Raw genomic sequence first — 22,755 nt, forward strand, 5'->3', positions numbered from 1 at the left:
ACCCGGTTAAAGTCCAACAGGTTTGTTTCGAATCAGTAGCTTTCGAAGCACAGCTCATTCCTCAGGTGAATGAAGAGGTGGGTTCCAGAAACATATATATAGACAAAGTCAATGATGCAAGATGATACTATGAATGCGAGTCTTTGCAGGTAAAAGCTAGTGATTCGAAACAAACCTGTTGAACTTTAACCTGCTGTTATAAGACTTCTTACTGTGCTCATCCCAGTCCAACACTGGCATCTCCACATCATGAAGGAGAATGGGAATAGGATTAAATTAGACAACTCATAGATATTTAAGAGGGTCAAAACGATGTGGGAAGTCCTGAGGTTGAAAGGTGCTACACAAATTCAGCAGGTTGGCCCAATATCCCGGTACAGAGGGATTACTGTCAGTCAGATCACATCATGTGACGCCACAATTGGTCCTTCCCCATTGGACCTAGCGCAGCACGTGATCTCAGGCTTGACAATGACGCAATGCAGCAAAACAACTACAATTCCCAGAAGGCATCGCGAAGATGGCGCCGGCGCAGTCCGAACAATCCGTATTCCCCGGGGCGGGGAGAGGGTGCGGCGCATGTGCAGTCCGACCGGATGAGCAAGAGACGAAGCACAGCTCTCATGATGACGAACATAGCAGGCGCAATGAGCCGGCCGCCGGCTGGACGCGGAGCCGAGGGGCCCTGCGCAAGCGCAATGAGCCGGCCGCCGGCTGGAGGCGGGGCCGAGGGGCCTTGCGCAGGCGCAGCGGGGCGCCGGCGGATAGATTGCGGCTGTGCCGGGCATCCGGGGCTGGGGCAGTGACTCCTGGGCCGCTGATGGAGGAAACCAAGACCCCCAGTGAATCCGTGATGGCAGGTCATGGCCCTGAGAACTGGTTGTCCGGCTGGGAGCGGCAATGCCTGGAGGAGGACGAGCGGCAGGGGCCTGGGCCCGGGGCGGCGGAGAGCGGGGCCGGCGGCATCGAGGCTGAGGCCCAGAGACAGCGGCTGTGGCTCTGCTTCCAGAACTCGGCCACCGCCATTGCCCAACTCTACAAAGGTACCCAGAGAAGGAGAAAAAAAGAAGGGAAGGGGGCAGAAAATGGGAGGGCAGGAAAGGGGAGGGAGTGAATGAAATGTAAATCGCTTAGTCACAAGTAGGCTTCAAATGAAGTTACTGCGAAAAGCCGGCGCCTGTTGGGGGGCGGCTGTTGCGGAAATTGAACCCACGCTCCTGGCCTCACTTAGTCTGCTTTAAAAGCCAGTGGGTTAGCCCAGTGCTAAACTGCCCCCGTTATGGAGGCAGGGTACGGGGTGGGCAGGAAAGGAGAGGGAGGGGGGCAGGAAAGGAGAGGGAGGGGGGCAGGAAAGGAGAGGGAGGGGGGCAGGAAAGGAGAGGGAGGGGGGCAGGAAAGGAGAGGGAGGGGGGCAAGAAAGGAGAGGGAGGGGGGCAAGAAAGGAGAGGGAGGGGGGCAAGAAAGGAGAGGAGGGGGGCAAGAAAGGAGAGGGAGGGGGGCAAGAAAGGAGAGGGAGGGGGGCAAGAAAGGAGAGGGAGGGGGGGGCAGGAAAGGAACAGGAGGGTGGGGAGGATGGGATGAGGGAAGGGGGGGCAGAGGGGGGATGGGATGAGGGAAGGAGGGGCAGTGGGGGGATGGGATGAGGTAAGGAGGGGCAGAGGAGGGATGGGGGCAGGGGATTGAAGGTGGGGAGGATGGGATGGGGGGTGGGGATGAGGGAGGGAGGGGGTGGGGGGGCAGGGGAGGGAGGGGTGGGGGGGCAGGGGAGGGAGGGAATGGGGGGACCAGGGGATGGGGGGCTGAGGGGTTGGCTGGGGATGGGGGGGGGGGCAGGAAAGGAGGGAGGGGATGGGGGGGGGGGAAGGAGAGGAGGGGATGGGGGCCAGGGGAGGGGGGCAGGTGAGGAGGGGATGGGGGGCAGGAGAGGAGGGGTTGGGGGGGCCAGGTGAGGAGGGAAGGGAGTGGATGGGGGGGCAGGGGAGGGGGCAGGAAAGGAGGGAGGGGATGGGGGGCGAGGGTGGATGGGGGAGAGGGGTTGGTGAGGGAGGGGACGGGAGGGGGGATGTAGAGAGGGAGGGGAGGGGTTTGGGAGGGAGGGGATTTCTGTGGGGGGATGGGGGAGAGGAGGGAGGGGATGGGGGGAGAGGAGCGAGGGGATCGTGGGAGGGAGGGGGTAGAGGGAGGGGATGGGAGGGGATTTCTATGGGGGGAGAGGAGGGAGGGGATGGGGGAGAGGAGGGGGGGGGAGGGGATGGGGGAGAGGAGGGGGGGGGAGGGGATGGGGAGAGGAGGGGGGAGGGAGGGGACGGGGGGAGAGGAGGGAGGGGATGGGTGGAGAGGGTTTGGGAGGGAGGGGATGGGGGGAAAGGAGGGAGGGGATGGGGCGAAAGGAGGGAGGGGATCGGGGGAGAGGAAGGAGGGGATGGGGGGAGGGGAGGGATGGGGGCAGGGTATTGAGGGTGGGGAGGATGGGATGAGGGAAGGGGGGGCAGAGGAGGGATGGGGGGATGGGATGAGGGAAGGAGGAGCAGAGGGGGGATGGGGGGGGATGGGATGAGGGAAGGCGGGGCAGAGGAGGGATGGGGTGAGGAGGAGGGATGGGGGCAGGGGAGGGAGGGGAGGGGGGCAGGGGAGGGAGGGAGGGGGGGGGGGCAGGGGAGGGAGGGGTGGGGGGGCAGGGGAGGGGAGGGTGGGGGGGGAGGGGAGGGGAGGGTGGGGGGGAGGGAGGGCAGGGGAGGGAGGGGAGGGGTGGGGGGGGAGGGGAGGGAGGGGTGGGGGGGCAGGGGAGGGAGGGGTGGGGGGGGCAGGGGTGGGGGGGCAGGGGAGGGAGGGCAGGGGAGGGAGGGGTGGGGGGGGAGGGGATGGGGGGACCAGGGGATTTGGGGGGGGGGGAGCTGGGGAAGGAGGGGATGGGGGTATGGCTGGGGATGGGGGGTGGCAGGGGACGGTGGGGGTAACGGGAGGAGGGGGGGGGGGCAGGAAAGGAGGGAGGGGATGGGGGGGCAGGAGAGGAGGGGTTGGGGGTCCAGGTGAGGAGGGAAGGGAGGGGATGGGGGGTGGCAGGGAGGGTATGGGGGGGCAGGAACAGACGGGGGGGGGGGGGAGGGGGCAGGAAAAGAGAGGGGGTGGGGCAGGAAAAGAGGGGAGAGAAGGGGTGGGGGCTGGAAAATAGGGGGGAGAGGGGGTGGGGGCTGGAAAAGGGTTGGGAGAGGGGGTGGGGCAGGAAAAGAGGGGGGAGAGGGGGTGGGGGCAGGAAAAGGGGGGGAGGGGGTGGGGGCAGGAAAAGAGGAGGGAGAGGGGGTGGGGGCAGGAAAAGAGGGGAGAGAGAGGGAGTGGGGGCAGGAAAAGAGGGGGGAGAGGGGGTGGGGCAGGAAAAGAGGGGGGAGAGGGGGTGGGGGCAGGAAAATGGGGGAGAGGGGATGAAGGGGAGGAGGGGATGGGGGGGGGAGGGGGGTGGGGGCAGGAAAAGAGGGGAGGAGAGGGGGGTGGGGGCAGGAAAAGAGGGGGGAGAGGGGGTGGGGGCAGGAAAAGAGGGGGGAGAGAGGGGATGGGGCGAAGGGGAGGAGGGGATGGGGGAGCGAAGGGGAGGAGGGGTTGGGGGGGGCCAAGTGAGGAGGGAAGGGAGGGTATGGGGGGGCAGGGATGGGATGGGGGGCAGGAACAGACGGGGGGGGGGGAGGGGGCGGGAAAAGAGAGGGGGTGGGGCAGGAAACGAGGGGGAGAGAAGGGGTGGGGGCTGGAAAAGAGGGGGGAGAGGGGGGTGGGGGCTGGAAAAGAGGGGGGAGAGGGGGTGGGGGCTGGAAAAGGGTTGGGAGAGGGGGTGGGGGCAGGAAAAGAGGGGGGAGAGGGGTTGGGGGCAGGAAAAGAGGGGGGAGAGAGGGGGTGGGGGCAGGAAAAGAGGGGGGAGAGAGGGGGTGGGGGCAGGAAAAGAGGGGAGAGAGGGGGTGGGGGCAGGAAAAGAGAGGGGAGAGAGTGGGTGGGGGCAGGAAAAGAGGGGGGAGAGAGGGGGTGGGGGCAGGAAAAGGGAGGAGAGAGGGGGTGGGGGCATGGGAGAGGGGATGGGGCGAAGGGGAGGGGGGCAGGAAAGGAGGGATGGGGGGAAGGGGAGGAGGGTGGGGCAGGAAACGAGGGAGGGGATGGGGGGGGACGGAGAGAAGGGGATGGGGGCAGGAAAGGAGGGGATGGGGACAGGGGAGGGAGCAGGAAAGGAGGGGATGGGGCCAGGTAAGGAGGGAGGAGGGGATGGGGGTCCAGGGGAGGGGGGCAGGAAAGGAGGGAGGGGGTGGGGGGCCAAGCTGGGGGGGCAGGAGAGGAGGGGATGGGGGTCCAGGGGAGGGGGGCAGGAAAGGAGGGAGGAGGGGATGGGGGGCAGGAAAGGAGGAGATGGGTGGTAGGAAAGGGGAGGGAGGGGACCGAAGTAGGAAAGGGGAGGGAGGGGGCGGCGGTACGAAAGGTGAGGGAGGGGATGGGGTTAGGGGATGGAGGGGTGGGGAGGTTGCAGTAAAGGGGAGAAAGGGCAGGGGATGGGGAAGGAAAGGGGAGGGGGTAGGAAAGGGGAGGGAGGGGACGGCTGCAGTAAAGGGGAGGGGAGGAAAGGAGTGGGGGGATGGGAAGAGGTGGGGCAGAAGTGAGGAGGAAAGGGGAGGGGGTACAGGTCTGTCACTAACAGGTGCAGTACTGGTGGTGACTGGTCTGTCACTATAACACTGGGGTACAGTACAGGTGGTAACTGGTCTGTCACTATACCACTGGGGTAACAGGTCTGTCACTGTATAGCACTAGGGTAAAGGGCTATCAATCTATAACACCAGGGTACAATACTGGTGGATATAGTTTGTGTTGCACTGGGGCATGCTGTGGTTAGTAGCAGTCCAGTAAACATGATGGAATCAAGTATGATCTTTGTCATGTATTGCTCATTTTCCTGATAAGGTTGTTTGAGGAATTTTATTAACAATAACTGTTTATTCATCCCAGTTATTAGTAGTTACTTTATTTCAGTTTGGTTTGTTTTTCCAGCATGTTTCCAGATTGGTGCTCAGCTGCTTGACACAAGTGAATTGGTCAAAATTTAACTGTTTCAATCAGTATGGGGGGAGGGATAGAGAATGTGCATTTCAGCTCAGGATTCCAATTGAAGAAATTATGTTGCCTTTTCAGATCGTGTGTATGAGCAGCAGCTGGGTATTCAGAGCCTGTGGAAGCCATTCCAAGCAGCAGCTACTTCTGTTACTTGTCTGTATAAAGGTACGTCAGCTCACTGTACATCATGTCAAATCATTAGAACCTGGTTGCCCAGTGTCCCATCCCAAATGGTTCCCAGGTTCATGATGTCCAGCAGAATGTTTATGTTTAGTGGCTTGTTCTATTTGATGTCCCAGGTCTAGTTTGGAAAGGGATTTTCATTTGATTTAGGCCTGTTGTTTCATCAATGTATAACATCTTACAGACTACACATCACCAAGACATTTCATTGATAAGGTATCTCACAATCTCAAACACAAAGTGCTTTATGGCTTATTGAGTTACTGATATCATAGAATTTACAGTGCAGAAGGAGTCCATTCTGTCCCTTGTGTCTGCATCGATCCTTGGAAAGAGCACCCTACATAAGCCCAAGCTTCCACCCTAACCCAGTAACCACCTAACCTTTATGACACTTAAAGGGTAAATTAGCATTGCCAATCCACATAACCTGCACATCTGCGGACTGTGGGAGGAAACCGGAGCACCCGGAGGGAATCATACAAATATGGGGGACAAGTGCAAACTCCACACACTCATCCGAGGCCAGAATTGAACCCAGGACTCTGGAGCTGTGAGGCAGCAATGAGCTGCCATGCCGTCCACATGTCACCAAGTGCAGTGTCCTGGCCAGAACAAGTAAGGACTTTTTCAGAAATATTGAACCTGAGCTATGTACTTGAAATTACCTCGCCTGTCCGAAAAAAATACTTCATAGGAAGTGCACAAGATAGTCAACAGGGCAGCACGGTAGCATTGTGGATAGCATAATTGCTTCACAGCTCCAGGGTCCCAGGTTTGATTCCGGGGAGTCTGCACATCCTCCCTGTTACTGCGTGGGTTTCCTCCCACAGTCCAAAGATGTGCAGTTTAGGTGGATTGGCCATGATAAATTGCCCTTAGTGTTGGGTGAGGTTACTGGGTTATGGGGATAGGGTGGAGGTGTTGACCTTGGGTAGGGTGCTCTTTCCAGGAGCCGGTGCAGACTCAATGGGCCGGATGGCCTCCTTCTGTACTCTAAATTCTATGATCTCTCTCCAATTCCATTTTTGCCTCGAAGGCTGAACAAGGGGAAATATATTAAAACAGATGTGTCAAATAGTGAAGGAATAATTAAATATTATTTTGCACTGCAGTCAGACCTTAGAAAGTGAATAAATGTGAGCGCGCCTTGCAAGCAACACCTTCTAATTTGTGTTGAGTGTCAGAGAGTGTGTGTTGAGTGTCAGAGAGTGTGTGTTGAGTGTCAGAGTGTGTTGAGTGTCAGAGAGTGTGTGTTGAGTGTCAGAGTGTGTGTTGAGTGTCAGAGAGTGTGTGTTGAGTGTCAGAGAGTGTGTGTTGAGTGTCAGAGAGTGTGTGTTGAGTGTCAGAGTGTGTGTTGAGTGTCAGAGAGTGTGTGTTGAGTGTCAGAGAGTGTGTGTTGAGTGTCAGAGAGTGTGTGTTGTGTGTGTTGAGTGTCAGAGTGTGTGTTGAGTGTCAGAGTGTGTGTGTGTTGAGTGTCAGAGTATCATAGATTCATAGAACGGAAGGAGGCCATTCGGCCCATTGAGTCTGCACCCACTCTTGGAAAGCCCACATCTCCACCCTATCCCATAACCCAGTAACCCCACCCAATACTAAGGGTGCTATTTTTGACATTAAAGGGCAATTTTGCATGGCCAATCCACCTAACCTGCATATCTTTGGACTCTGGGAGGAAACCACGCACACAGTGAGAACGTGCTGACTCCTCACAGACAGTGACCCAAAATGGGAATTGAACCTGGGACTCTGGAACGGCAAAGCAATTGTGCTAACCAATATGCTACCATGCTGGCCTTGTGTGTTGTGTCGTCGCCCTGGAGCAGCGAGCAATTTTGCTCCCTTACGTCTAATGCCTCAGACATGATTTTGACTAACAGGTGCAAGGGTTGCAGGGTGGATGGGGAAACTCACCATGGTGCAGCTGTGATGGGGCAATCTGAAGATTATGTACAAGGGTACCAACATCTCATGGCTGGAGAAAAGCTTGGAACAGGGTAATCTAGCAACAGTGAAGGAACAGTGATATATTTCCAAGTCAGGATGGTGAGTGACTTGGAGGGGAACTAGTTGGTTATGTTCCCATGTGTCTGCTGCACTTGCCCTTCTCAATGGTCATGATCATGGGTTTGGAAGATACTGTCTAAGGAGCAGTGCAGTGCATCTTGTAGATGATACACCCTGCTGCTACTGTTCGTCAGTGGTGGAGGGAATGAATAAGACCATAAGAAATAGGAGCAGAATTAGCCCACTCAGCCCATCGAGTCTGCTCCGCCATTCAATAATGGCTGATATTTTTCTCACCCCCATTCTCCTGCCTTCTTCCTGTAACCCCTGATCCCCTTATTAATCAAGAACCTATCTATATCTGTTTTAAAGACACTCTGATTTGGCCTCCACAGCCTTCTTTGGCAAAGAGTTCCACAGATTCACCACCCTCTGGCTGAAGAAATTCTTCCTCATCTCTGTTTTAAAGGATCATCCCTTTTAGTCTGAGATTGTGTCCTCTGCTTCTAGTTTTTCCTACAAGTGGAAACATTTTCTCCACGGCCACACAGTATCCGGTAAGTTTAATAAGATCCCCCCTCATCCTTCTAAACTCCAACGAGTACAGACCCAGAGTCCTCAATCGTCATCTCATACGACAAGCTCTTCATTCCAAGGATCATTCTTGTGAACCTCCTCTGGACCCTTTCCAAGGCCAGCACAGTGGTCTAAACAGCTGGCTTGTAGTGCAGAACAATGCCAGCAGCGCGGGTTCAATTCCCATACCAGCCTCCCTGAAAAGGTGCCGGAATGTGGTGATGAGGGGACTTTTCACAGTAAATTGATTGAAGCCTACTTGTGACAATAAGTGGTCATTATTATTATTATAGATATGGGGCCCAAAACTGCTCACAATACTCCAAATGGGGTCTGACCAGAGCCTTATACAGCCTCAGAGGTACATCCCTGGTCTTGTATTCTAGCCCACTCGACATTTTTAAAAAAACTTTAGTGTATTCAATTCATTTTTTCCAATTAAGGGGCAATTTAGAGTGGCCAATTCACCTACCCTGCACATCTTTGGGTTGTAGGGGCGAAACCCACGCAAACACGGGGAGAATGTGCAAACTCCACACGGACAGTGACCCAGAGCCGGGATCGAACCTGGGATCTCAGCGCCGTGAGGCAACAGGGCTAATCCACTGAGCCACCGTGCTGCCTTCTAGTCCTCTTGACATGAATGCTAACATTGCATTTGCCTTCCTAACTGCCGACTGAACCTGCATGTTAACCTTAAGAGAATCGTGAACAAGGACTCCCAAGTCCCTTTGTGCTTCTGATTTCCTAAGAGAAAATTTAGAAAATAGTCTATGCCTCCATTTCTCCTTCAAAAGTGCATAATCTCGCACTGTTCCATCTGCCACTTCTTTGCCCACTCTCCTAGCCTGTCCAAGTCCTTCTGCAGCCTGCCTGCTTCCTCAATACTACCTACCCATCTATGGATCTTTGTATCATCTGCAAACTTAGCAACAGTGCCTTTAGTTTCTTCCTCCAGATCATTAATGTATGTGTGAAAAGCTGTGGTCCCAGCACTGACCCTGAGGTACACCACTAGTCACTGGCTACCATCCTGAAAAATACCCCTTTATCCCCACTCTCTGCCTTCTGCCAGTCAGCCAATCGTCTATCCATGCAAGGATCTTACACCTAATACCATGGGCTCTTATTTAAAAATCTACTATGCGGCACCTTGTCAAAGGCCTCCTGGAAATCTAAATAAATCACTTCCACTGGTTCTCCTTTGTCTAACTTCCTTGTTACTTTAGAACACATAGAATTTACAGTGCAGAAGGAGGCCATTCGGCCCATGGAGTCTGCACCGGCTCTTTGAAAGAGCACCCTATCCAAGCCCACACCTCCACCCTATCCCCATAACCCAGTAACCCCACCCAACACACAGGGCAATTTTGGACCCTAAGGGCAATTTAGCATGGCCAATCAACCTAACCTGCACATCTTTGGACTGTGGGAGGAAACTGGAGCACCCGGAGGAAACCCATGCACACACTGGGAGAACGTGCAGACTCCACACAATGACCTAAGCTGGAAATCGAACCTGGGACCCTGGAGCTGTGAAGCAATTGCGCTAACCACCACGCTGCTGTTTTTTATGGCCAGTTACTCAGTCATTGAGTTGCCTCACTGGGCTAAATCGCTGGCTTTTTAAAAAGCAGGCCAGCAGCACTGTTCGATTCCTGAACCAGCCTCCCCGGACAGGCGCCGGAATGTGGCGACTAGGGGCTTTTCACAGTAACTTCATTGAGGCCTACTCATGACAATAAAGCAATTTTCATTTTCATTTCTCTGAAACCAGGCAATGGAAGGTTTTTCTTTTCATTATTTGGCCATTCTCCTTTTCGTTCTGTTACTTGTTTTCTCTGTTTCTCTCAGATGGGTGTACCCATCTGCCTTTCACATTTTTTAGAACACGCATACTTCCTCAAAGAACTCTTAACAGATTTGTCAGACATGGCCTCCCCTTGACGAAATCATGCTGACTCAGTCCTATTTTGCCTTGCACTTCCAAGTACTCCGCGATCTCATCTTTAATAATGGACTAAAATCTTACCAATGACCGAAGTCAGGCTATCCGGCATATAATTTCCCGTCTTCTGCCTCCCTCCCTTCTTAAACAGTGGTGTTGCATTAGCTACTTTCCAGTCCTCTGGGACCCTTCCTGCCTCCAGTGATTCCTGAAGGATCACCACCAATGCCTTTACAATCTCCTCGGCTATCTCTTTTAGAACCCTGGGGTGTAGTCCATTCAATCCAGGTGATTTATCCACCTTCAGACCTTTTATTTTCCCCAGAACCTTCTCCTTAGTAATGGTCACTGCACTCACCTCTGCCCCCTGGTTCTTATGGAGCTCTGGCATCCCACTGGTGTCTTCCACCGTGAAAACCGATGCGATGTTTGTGGATGGGGTGCCAATTAGGGCTACTTTGTCCTGGATAATGTTGAACTTCTTGTGTTGTTGGAGCTGCACTCTACAACAAACATTGAACAAGGGGGCCATTCGGCCCATGGAGTCTGCACCGACGCACTTAAGCCCTCACTTCCACCCTACCCCTATAACCCAAAACCCCTCCTAACCTTTTTGGTCACTAAAGGCAATTTAGTATGGCCAATCCACCTAACCTGCACATCTTTGGACTGTGGGAGGAAACCGGAGCACCCGGAGGAAACCCACACAGACACGGGGGGAACGTGCAGACTCCGCACAGACAGTGACCCAGCGGGGAATTGAACCTGGGACCCTGGCGCTGTGAAACCACGGTGCTATCCATTTGTGCTACCGTGCTGCCCCACTCATCCAGTAAAGTGGGGAATATTCCATCACACTCCTGACTTGTGCCTTGTGGACAAGCTTTGGGAAGTCACTGAGGTGAGTTACTCGCCATAGGATTCCTAGCCTCTGACCTGCTCTTGTAACCACAGTATTTATATGGCTACTCCAGTTCAGTGACTGTTCACTGGTTAGATTCTCTTTTATTAGTGATGATCATTGCCTTGTATTGTGTAGCCTGAATGTTATAAGAACATAAGAACTAGGAGCAGGAGTAGGCCATCTGGCCCCTCGAGCCTGCTCCGCCATTCAATTAGATCATGGCTGATCTTTTGTGGACTCAGCTCCACTTTCCGGCCCGAACACCATAACCCTTAATCCCTTTATTCTTCAAAAAACTATCTATCTTTACCTTAAAAACATGTAATGAAGGAGCCTCAACTGCTTCACTGGGCAAGGAATTCCATAGATTCACAACCCTTTGGGTGAAGAAGTTCCTCCTAAACTCAGTCCTAAATCTACTTCCCCTTATTTTGAGGCTATGCCCCCTAGTTCTGCTGTCACCCGCCAGTGGAAACAACCTGCCCGCATCTATCCTATCTATTCCCTTCATAATTTTAAATGTTTCTATAAGATCCCCCCTCATCCTTCTAAATTCCAACGAGTACAGTCCCAGTCTACTCAACCTCTCCTCATAATCCAACCCCTTCAGCTCTGGGATTAACCTAGTGAATCTCCTCTGCACACCCTCCAGCGCCAGTACGTCCTTTCTCAAGTAAGGAGACCAAAACTGAACACAATACTCCAGGTGTGGCCGCACTAACACCGTATACAATTGCAACATAACCTCCCTAGTCTTAAACTCCATCCCTCTAGCAATGAAGGACAAAATTCCATTTGCCTTCTTAATCACCTGTTGCACTTGTAAACCAACCTTCTGTGACTCATGCACTAGCACACCCAAGTCTCTCTGAACAGCGGCATGCTTTAATATTTAATTGTTTAAATAATAATCCCGTTTGCTGTTATTCCTACCAAAATGGATAACCTCACATTTGTCAACATTGTATTCCATCTGCCAGACCCGAGCCCATTCACTTAACCTATCCAAATCCCTCTGCAGACTTCCAGTATCCTCTGCACTTTTCGCTTTACCACTCATCTTAGTGTCATCTGCAAACTTGGACACATTGCCCTTGGTCCCCAACTCCAAATCATCAATGTAAATTGTGAACAATTGTGGGCCCAACACGAATCCCTGAGGGACACCACTAGCTACTGATTGCCAACCAGAGAAACACCCATTTATCCCAACTCTTTGCTTTCTATTAATTAACCAATCCTCTATCCATGCTACTACTTTACCCTTAATGCCATGCATCTTTATCTTATGCAGCAACCTTTTGTGTGGCACCTTGTCAAAGGCTTTCTGGAAATCCAGATATACCACATCCATCGGCTCCCCGTTATCTACTGCACTGGTAATGTCCTCAAAAAATTCCACTAAATTAGTTAGGCATGACCTGCCTTTAACGAACCCATGCTGCGTCTGCCCAATGGGACAATTTCTATCCAGATGCCTCGCAATTTCTTCCTTGATGATAGATTCCAGCATCTTCCCTATTACCGAAGTTAAACTCACTGGCCTATAATTTCCTGCTTTCTGCCTACCTCCTTTTTTAAACAGTGGCGTCACGTTTGCTAATTTCCAATCCACCGGGACCACCCCAGAGTCTAGTGAATTTCGGTAAATGATCACTCGTGCATCTGCAATTTCCCTAGCCATCTCTTTTAGCACTCTGGGATGCATTCCATCAGGGCCAGGAGACTTGTCTACCTTTAGCCCCATTAGCTTGCCCATCACTCCCTCCTTAGTGATAACAATCCTCTCAAGGTCCTCACCTGTCATAGCCTCATTTCTCTCAGTCGCTGGCATGTTATTTGTGTCTTCCACTGTGAAGACCGACCCAAAAAACCTGTTCAGTTCCTCAGCCATTTCCTCATTTCCCATTATTAAAACTCCCTTCTCATCCTCTAAAGGACCAATATTTACCTTAGCCACTCTTTTTTGTCTTATATATTTGTAAAATCTTTTACTGTCTGTTTTTATATTCTGAGCAAGTTTACTCTCATACTCTATCTTACTCTTCTTTATAGCTTTTTTAGTAGCTTTCTGTTGCCCCCTAAAGATTTCCCAGTCCTCTAATCTCCCAGCAATCTTTGCCACTTTATATGCTTTTTCCTTCAATTTGATACTCTCCCTTATTTCCTTAGATATCCATGGTCGATTTTCCCTCTTTCTTCCGTCCTTCCTTTTTGTTGGTATAAACCTTTGCTGAGCACTGTGGAAAAATCGCTTGGAAGGTTCTCCACTGTTCCTCAACTGTTCCACCATAAAGTCTTAGCTCCCAGTCTACCTTAGCTAGTTCTTCTCTCATCCCCTTGTAATCTCCTTTGTTTAAACACAAAACACTAGTATTTGATTTTACTTTCTCACCCTCCATCTGTATTTTAAATTCCACCATATTGTGATCGCTCCTTCCGAGAGGATCCCTAACTATGAGATCATGAATCAATCCTGTCTCATTACACAGGACAAGATCTAGGACCGCTTGTTCCCTCGTAGGTTCCATTACATACTGTTCTAGGAAACTATCGCGGATACATTCTATAAACTCCTCCTCACGGTTGCCTTGACCGACCTGGTTAAACCAATCGACATGTAGATTAAAATCCCCCATGATAACTGCTGTACCATTTCTACATGCATCAGTTATTTCTTTGTTTATTGCCTGCCCCACCATATCGTTACTATTTGGTGGCCTATAGACTACTCCTATCAGTGACTTTTTCGCCTTACTATTCCTGATTTCCACCCAAATGGATTCAACCTTATCCTCCATAGCACCGATGTCATCCCTTACTATTGCCTGGATGTCATCCTTAAATAACAGAGCAACACCACCTCCCTTACCATCCACTCTGTCCTTCCGAATAGTTTGATACCCTCGGATATTTAATTCCCAGTCGTGACCATCCTTTAACCATGTTTCAGTAATGGCCACTAAATCATATTTGTCAGCCCAAGCCTGAAAGTCGCACAATCTTGCTGCATCTGCACATGGACTGTTTCATTAGCCCCCCCACTGCAATCGATCCCTATACACACATGAATCTGGCAAAATTTGGCTCCAACGCCATTTACACATTTGCTGATGATTAGGCTATAGTGGGTTGGATCTCGAACAATTATGATTCGAGAGTGCAGGAGGGAGACAGAACCTAGTGGCATAGTGTAACTACAGCAATCTCTCCCTCAACGTCAGCAAACTAAGGAGCTGGTCATTGACTTTAGGAAGCGAAGTACCGTACACTCCTGTCTGCATCAATGGTGCCAAGGTGGGGATGCTTGACAGCTTCAAATTCCGAGGTGTGCATATCAACAATCTGTCCTGGTTCACCCATGTCAACACTGACTAAAAAAGCACAACAGTGCTTATACTTCCTCAAGAAAAGAAGGATATTTGGCATGTCCACGTTGATTCTTACCAACTTTTACAGTTGCACCATTGAAAGCACCCACAGCCTGGTATGCAACTGATCGGCCCAAGACCGTAAGAAATGCCAACATTAGATTAGCCTTGTTGGGCTTTTTTGTTGGCATGGACAAGTTTGGGCCAAAAGGCCTGTCTCGGTGCCGTAGATTTTATGTTTCTACGAAACTACAGAGAGTCGTGAACACAGCCCTCCATTCATTGACTCTGTCTACACCTCCCTCTGTCATGGGAAAGTGGGCAGCATAATCAAAGATCCCTCCCACCTGAGTATTTCTCGTTTCCAATCACTTCCATCGGGCAGGAGATACAAAAGTCTGAGAACACTCACTAGAAGGTTCAAAAACAGCTTCCCCGCTGTTACCAGATGTCAGAATGGCCATTTTATGGATTGAACTGATCTCTTTGCACACCTTATATACTAAGCAGCACTACACTCCGTATGCTTCACCTGATGCCTATGTCTGTATATTTCCAATGTGTATTTGTGTCCTGTGATTTTGCATTATGGAACGATCTGTCTGGACTGTACGCAGAACAATACTTTTCACTATACCTCGGTACATGTGACGATAAATAAAATCCACGTCATCATCTGAGGTATTAGGAATGGTGCTGAACATTGTGCAGTCATCAGTCAACATCCCCACTTCTGACCTGATGGATGGAAGGTCATTGGTGAAGCAGCTGAAGATGGTTGGGCCGAGGGCATTACTCTGAAGAACTCCTGCATTGATGTCCCGGGACTGAGGTGATTGACCTCGAACAACCATCTTCCTTTGTGCCAGGTATGACTCCAACCAGCGGCGAGTTTTCCCCCTGATTCCCATTGACTCCAGTTTTGTTGGGGTTCCTTGATGCCACACTTGGTCAAATGGTGCCTTGATGTCAAGGGCCATTCGAGTTCAGCTTTTTTGTTCATGTTTGAAGCAAGGCTGTAATGAGGTCAAGAGGTGAGTGGCCCTGGCAGAGCGTCAGGGAGCAGGTTATTGCTGAGTAAGTGCTGCTTGATGGCGCTGATGCTCCCTTCCATCACTTTACTACTGATTGAGAATAGGGCGATGGGGTGGTAATTGGTCGGGATGGATTTGCTGTATTTCTTGTGTACAGGATATACCTGGGCAATTTTCCACATTGCCGGGTAGATGCCAGATTTGTAGCGCTAATGGAACAGCTTGGCTAGATAAATTGATAGATTGGGTGCAGCAAGTTTTGGAGCACAAGTCTTCTGGTCTTCTGTGCTATTAAGCTATTACCTGAGTATTATCAGGCCCATAGCCGTTGCAGCCGTTTCTTGGTATCACATAAAGTGAATCGAATTGGCTGAAGACTGACATCTGTGATGCTGGGTCCTCCAGAGGAAGCCTAGATGGATCATCCACTCGGCACTTCAGGCTGAAGATTGTAGCATATTATTCAGCCTTTTTTTTGCACTGATGTACTGGGCTCCTCTGTCATTGAGGATGGAGATATTTGTGGAGCATGCTCCTCCAGTGAGTTGTTTAATTGCCTGCCACCATTCATGGCTGGATGTGGCAGGACTGTAGAGCTTAGATCTGATTTGTTGGTTATGGGATCACTTCACTTGCTGCTTATGCTGTTTGGCATGCAAGTAGTCCTGTGTTGTAGCTTCACCAGGTTGACACCTCAATTTTTCTGGAACCAGGGTCGATCCTCTGACTTGGTAGAGTAGGATATGCTGAGCCATGATTCTTAATGTTTTTTATCCATTCACGGGATGTGGGAATCACTGGTTACATCAGCATTTATTGTCCATCACTAGTTACCCTTCAGAATGTGGTGGTGAGTTGCTGCCTTGAACCGCTGCAATCCATGAGGTGTAGATGTACACCCAGTGTACTGTTCGGGGGGAGCTGTAGGATGTTGCCCCAGCGACCGTGAAGGAGCAGCGATATATTTCCAAGTCAGGGTGGTGACATTACAGGTTGTGGTTGAGTACAATTTTGCTGCTGCTGATGACCCACTGCTCCTCATGGATGCCCAGTCTTGAGTTGCGTTTACACAGTGCCATACAACGTGATGGAAGGTTTCCTCAATGTGAAGACGTGACATCTTCGTCTCCACAAGGACTGCTCCTACCGATACTGTCATGGACAGATGCAGGCACGTTGGTGAGAATGAGGTCAAGTATGTTTTTCCCTCTTGTTGATTCCCTCAGCGGTTGTAATGAGTATCCTCGTGAATCATGTAACAGCTGAGGATAGGGATTTAAATTGAGGGGTACGGAGGTCGAGTAAAATTGATGCAGTAGAATAAAGTAAAGTGAAAGGCACTTTGTTTGTCATAAGAGACGAACTAAAAGCACAAATAGAGATGAATGTGTTGATCAAATCGCTTTGCAGAGACATAGTTGCAAGGTGGCCAAGGTCAGTAAATAAATATTCTAGGGTACACAGCATTTTGAAAAGACAGGCAGCATGGAAGAGGCGGACTGGCCATGATGGCATCATCGATTTAACTTCATTCCTTACTAACAAGGCAGTCCCGCCTCCTCTGCCCATCTGACTGTCTTTTCGATAGGACACATATATCCTTGGATATTTAGATCCGAGCCTGATCCCCTTGCAGCCACATTTCTGTGATGCCCACAGCATTGTACCTGCCAATTTTTATGTGTGCAACAAGCTATCCATAGGAGGCTCGCAAGAATGATTCTTGGAATGAAGAGTGGTTGAGAACTCTGTCTGTACTCGTTGGATTTTGGAACGATGAAGGGGATCTTATTGAAACTCACAGGATACTGTGAGGCCTGGATAGACTGGACGTGGAGAGGATGCTTCCACCAGTAGGAAAAACTAGAACTAGAGGGCACAGCCTCAAACTGAAAGGACAATCCTTTAAAATAGCCATGAGGTGGAATTTCTTCAGCCAGAGGGTGGTGAATCTGTGGAACTCGTCGCAGAAGGCAATGGAGACCAAATCACCAAGATAGATAGGTTCTTGATTAATGAGTACTTGGACAGGCTAGGAGAATGGGAATGAGAAAAATATCAGCCATGATTGAATGGCGGAGCAGACACGATGGGGCCGAGTGGCCTAATTCTGCTCCTATGTCTTATGATCTTATGAGAACAAAGTTGGGGAAGGGAGATTTTGCCTGTATAAGACACAAATGACACATCCGGGGGTGGGGTGGCAAGCAAGAAGCTAATTCAAGTATTTTGACCAAGTATTTAATATCAGCAGGGGAGAATATTGGAGAAACCCAAATACAAAAAACCAACAAATTCCCATGCCGAAGAGCGATAGTTCCAGAGATAGTTGATGCATTGGTTCTGATTTTCCTGAACTCCTTGTATTCTAAAATCATCCCAGTGCATTGGAAGTTAGTAAATGTGACATTGCTGTTCAAGAGAAAGGAGCGAAAACAATCGAACTACAGCATAGCAGATTATAACTTGTATCATAGATGTGGGGTGGGGACAATAGATGGTGCATTCTGGAATTTTCAAAAGGCAATTAAAATGGTCCCAGACGCAAGGATAGTATTCAAGTTGAGGCTTGTGGGGTTGGGGTTATGGAAAGGAAGCAGAACATAGGGATGTATGAGACATTTTCAGTTGGTAGCCTGTAACTTGGTGTGCCGCAAGGGTCTCAGCTTTTTACAATCTGTATTAATGACTTGGACGAAGAGACAGCATAGTGAATGTGGGAATGTAAGCTGTGAGGAGAACATAGGCTACACTGAGTGGGTAACAAGATGTCAGATGCGGTAGAATGCGGGGAATTGAGATGATTCACTTTGGTTGTAAGAATAGAAAAACAGTTAAATAGACCAAAACATTTAAATGATCAAAGAGACTTGTGCAGCATGCAAGTAGGGAGGCAAATGACATGTTGACCTTTATTGCAAGCAGACTGGAGTACAAGATTTAAAAACACTGTTGAGACTTTTTAAACTGAAATGTTGCTGGGAAATAATCAAATTTAGAGGTAACAAGGGTTTCAGCAGCAGCAGGGATTTGAGTTGGGTGATGTACGGGGTCCTCCTGATGGGAGTGGATATGCCAAGGTTGCAGATAGTCTGACTCAGCTGGAGACAGTGACCAGGGAGCAGTCAGGGAAGTTGGACCACATAAAAGACTGAAACCCAGCTCCTCTCTGTCAAAACTGAAACCTCATCTTTCTCTAGTTTTTCTCCTATCTCTCATCACATCCACAAGATCAACTGCCTGCTTCCTCAACCCAACTTCCCTTCCTGCCCCTATGTTAGCTAATATTGCTAATGGTTTTCCCTCTTCAGGTATGTAGTTCCCTGTCCCTCGATTCTTCAAAAGTCTCTGTTCTTTGCAAACCACTGCCCCGTTTCAAATCTCCCTTTCGTTTCATTTCAAATCCTTGAATGTGTCATCACCTCCTAATCCATGTTTGAATCCCTCCAATCGGATTTCTGCTCCTGTCATAGCACTTTATTAAAATCACAAATTACATTTGTGTGGTAAACAATCCCTCCTTGGCCTGTCTGCAGCCTTTTTGACACAGTTAACCACACCATTCTCTTCAGCACCTCTCTGTTGTCATCCAGTTGGGTGGGTCTACCCTCACCTAGTTCCATTTTTATCTGTCCACCCACCATTCCAACACTGGTTTCCCTGAGGTCTATCCTTGCTGACCCTCCATCCCCATTTATCATTTACATGTTGCCCCTCTACGTCATCCAAAAATACATTGGTTACTTGTCTTCTTCACTGGACCCCATGTGCATTTGGTTTAATCTTTTATTAATTAGATGCCGAGCACCTTTTGAAAGTAGGTTCTGCTATGTCACCATGGTAACTTGATCTACGCCCATGGTCTAACATTCACCTTTCCCTTTCCAGATGGGATTGACGCCTACAGAGCGAGCTTGGATTTGGGTGTGCAGGCAGGCTATCAGAGGAGAAACAAAGAAATGCTGGCTTGGGTGAAAAAAAGGAGACACATCATCCATCGAGAGGACTTGCTCAGCTTCCTGTGTAGGAAGTCTCCACCCTCGCGGAACAGCAGACTGGCACCTCGGCTAAACATACCCTCTTCAGTGTTGGCACAGGAAGATTCAAACAGGACTGCTGAGGGTGACCTGCAGGCATTTACTGATGCCATTGCTGTGCATGGTAAATGAAAGGTTTTTAAGAAAGGTTTCTGCTCATAATTGGGCGCTTTTTGAGAGGCGCGAGGTTTTAAACTGGTATTGGACTGCTTGACACTGAGATTAGTCTTGTACAACATCACAGGCTTCTTTTCTCCGCCAGAACCTTGTTGTGACCTTCTGTGCACCTTCGTCCCAACTGAACTCTGCCATTGCCCTGCATGCCCCCTCACGTTCAGCATTGCACAACAGATATTTTATTACTGCCCCTAGAATATTCTGTTGTCATTCCTGATCCTTCTGCATTATAGAGAACCCATTGACTGCATCATCTTGCTGCCTTTCTCCACATGCTGGAGCTCCCTCCCTGATTCCTCCACTTTGTGCACCCCCCTCCTCCAATTATCTCTTTAAAAAGCCACTGAATATATTTTTGGCCACTATCCAAACACCTCTAATTTTCTTTTTCTCCCCACTACCTCTGAAGCTCATACTGATGTTTCTGAGAATCTGAGATAAAAGCAAACTACTCGGCTGCTGGAATCTGAAACAAAAACAGAAAATGCTGGACAATCTCGGGTCTGACAGCATCTGTGGCTGGAGAAGGGAGCTAACGTTTTGAGTCTGAATCACTGCCCAAGCTTGAATCTGAGACATGTTCAAATAAATATCCTGTGGTCTGCCAGCTTTATTAACATCCCTTTCTGTCTCTCCCCCCCCCCCCCCCCCCCCCCCCCCACCCCCCCCCCCTCCAAACCACGGAAGCCAGTCCGTATGTCGGGTGTACGAGACAGTCTGCAACGCTTTGCCTGTCTTCCGAGGCCTGCTGGTGCACTGTCTTGCTTTGTCTTTTCCATCTGGTGATAAGTGGTGTCTTGTATACCTGGCATTTGGACACTTAACCTGGAAGTTTAAACATTTGACTGCAAAATCAGACTACCGGACCATTTGATTTTAATTTCTTTTACTTTCCTGCTTTCTAAACAAACAGACCGAGTCAGGTGGTATATAGAACCATGGAACTCCTACAGTGCAGGAGAAGGCCATTCGGCCCAGCAAGTCTGCATCCACCCTCTGAAAGAGCACCCCTGCCTAGGCCCACACCCTGCCCTATTGCCATAACCCAGTAACCATCCCCCCAGACCTGCATCTTTGACGCTGTGGTGCAATTTAGTATGGCCGATCCACCTAAACTCATCTCTGGGTTATATTTTATAACGTGACCTGCAATATTTGGAGAATACCTGTAAAGGAAGCCTGCTGGGTGATTGCTAGGTCAGATGAATACCATTTTATCCAGGAATATAGTACTTTTCAAGGGCTTGGTAGAGAGGGAAATTAATCCATTATTTACCGCCCCAAGTCACACTCAGTGAAGGGGCTTGAGAATGCCTTAATTATAGAACAAACATAGGACTGAAGCCAATTGACCCATTGTGCCACTGCTGGCTGTTGACTGGAGCAATCCCAATCTAATCCCACTTCCCTTCTGTCCCCATAGATCTTTCCCCGCTTCAAATATTTATTAATTATCCCTAAAAAGATGCAATGATCTCTGCCTCAACTTTTCCCTGTGTCAAAACCTTCTGTAAAGAGATTGTTCCTAAGCCTTTTTGCTCAAGATATTTATAATTCATGTGTTCTCAGTTCCAGCTCCTCGCACAGAATCTTCCCCTCCATCACTTCATAATTTTAAATTATAGCTTCTCATCCCTGGTGAATCTATGCTGGAAGTTCTCTGGATTTAATGTCTTCTGGAATGGGTCACCTAATATTACACACAGTTCTGGAACTGGCCTGATCATTCTCTTGAACAGATAGATCATTCCTCGTACAAGTAGATCATTCCCTCTTTGCACTTGCGCACACTTCCTGTTTATAAACACCAGTGTGGCATTCCTCCTCATTATTTCCCCTCATGTTAGGGAATTATGTATTTGACTGGTCCCTTTACTTGGTTTGACTGATCCACCATACTGGCTGTGGTGGAGGGCTCTTGGCCCATCCCCCTGCTTGAAGGACAGTGTAATGTTGGTCTCTACGTGGCAGAGGGAGAATGTGGCCTTGATTTATAGTTTTTCTTCTGTCTTGCTGTTCCCGTTTTCCCCCCCCAACCCACAGGCCTCAGTGGTGCCATGGCGAACGTCAGCATGCGCTCAGGAACACCTGGGTCCCCAACGCACGCAGGCAGCAACTCTGCCTCGGTGCGCAGGCGTGGTAGCCTGCAGGACGTGGACTTAAATAGCTTTATAGCCGAAGAGATGGCCCGCCACCTGGACAGCTCGAGGAAGAGAGCTCCAGCCCAATGCAGCGACGTCATCACCGAATCACCCAGTCACAAGCGAAGCCGGATGCTATGAATGGACAAAGAAGCAAGTTCCTGAACAGCCGGAGGTAATCCTGCTCGTCAGGCACCTGGGCAGTTGAAGCAGGGAATAGTAGGAACCAAAAACATACAAGTAAACCTTTGGCCAAACTTTGGAACAAATGTTTATGAAATAAAAGTGTATTGTGATTACTTCAATTTTGCGACACACTCGTACTTGAAAATGCAATATCAAAGTGGGTTTTTAAGGGGCATTATGAAGATTTTGATCTAAGTCTTGCCTGCAAACTGCATTATATGGCTCAGTTATGTATTTTTTGTTTTCTTTTTGTAATTTTCTTTTGGCACTTTATTTAACAGTAATTTTGAGAATTGTTTGTAACAACCTGACTCTCAGTTACTTGACCCCGTGTGGCTCCTGGTGCCTGTGTACCAGGCTGTGTGCCATCCTTCCATCACCTTACTGTCACTTGGTCTATTTTTGATCACTGGGTATTTCGTCCTTAAAATCATGACGGTGAACATTTCTCAGCCGGTCAGTTATTGTCAGTGACCCAGAACAATTGGGACACTTGTGCTAAGGGTACTTGATCCACCTCTGGCATACCCATGTGGCCTGAAATGGGATATTTGCAAAGTTGTTGAGATACAGTACCACCAGCACATCACCGAACATGGGTGACAGAAACCAGAGTGTAAGATGTTTGTCCATCTACACTTGCTGGAAAATGGGCTTAACGTGCACGAAAACATGCTGTTAACTGATAATTTACCAAGACTATCAACTGGCATGTCTGTAAAGAGATCGCTGCATTCTGTGCCTGCTGTTTCCGAGTCCCTCAGTGTCTTCATTTAAAACCAGAATACCTTGATCTTGCACCACAAAGACTATACACTCAGCCTTGAAGGTTACAGCACTCATGACTGGAAAATAGTGTGACTCCGAGAAAGCTGTGTAAGTGAATGTTCCATTGCTGACCGTTGCATTGTCCTGGTCACGGAGAGTCAAGTAATTGTGAAAGGGTTTAAAATGTTAATCATACCTGTTTAAATTGTGCAAAACTTTGAATTGCAATGTCCTGGCTAATCACAGTTGTGAATCCAATAAATACTGAAGCATCAAATCTCTCAACCGGCCTTAAGTCTCTCCCTCTTTCACTTGAAGATGTTAGGATGCACAATCGGTCG

The 22,755-nt window shown here is 49.5% G+C and overlaps 1 protein-coding gene across 1 annotated transcript; it reads left to right on the top strand.

Moving 5' to 3' along the window:
* Positions 1-499: 499 nt before the first annotated feature.
* LOC119953197 (UPF0472 protein C16orf72 homolog) lies at positions 500-22,699 on the top strand. The gene is made up of 4 exons (XM_038777197.1): positions 500-1,043; positions 5,161-5,247; positions 18,994-19,266; positions 21,363-22,699. The coding sequence occupies exons 1-4, from the start codon at positions 521-523 to the stop codon at positions 21,599-21,601; spliced, it is 1,122 nt and encodes a 373-aa protein (XP_038633125.1). The 5' UTR covers positions 500-520; the 3' UTR covers positions 21,602-22,699.
* Positions 22,700-22,755: the final 56 nt, after the last annotated feature.

Source organism: Scyliorhinus canicula, chromosome 18, assembly GCF_902713615.1.
Source record: "Scyliorhinus canicula chromosome 18, sScyCan1.1, whole genome shotgun sequence".
In the NCBI taxonomy this organism is placed as follows: domain Eukaryota; kingdom Metazoa; phylum Chordata; class Chondrichthyes; order Carcharhiniformes; family Scyliorhinidae; genus Scyliorhinus; species Scyliorhinus canicula.

Excerpts from the sequence above, each read along its gene's own strand:
- LOC119953197 (XM_038777197.1), top strand. The coding sequence starts at position 521 with ATGGCGCCGGCGCAGTCCGAACAATCCGTATTCCCCGGGGCGGGGAGA. Across the intron at positions 1,044-5,160 it reads CATTGCCCAACTCTACAAAG|ATCGTGTGTATGAGCAGCAG; the intron begins GTACCCAGAGAA and ends TTGCCTTTTCAG. Across the intron at positions 5,248-18,993 it reads TGTTACTTGTCTGTATAAAG|ATGGGATTGACGCCTACAGA; the intron begins GTACGTCAGCTC and ends TTCCCTTTCCAG.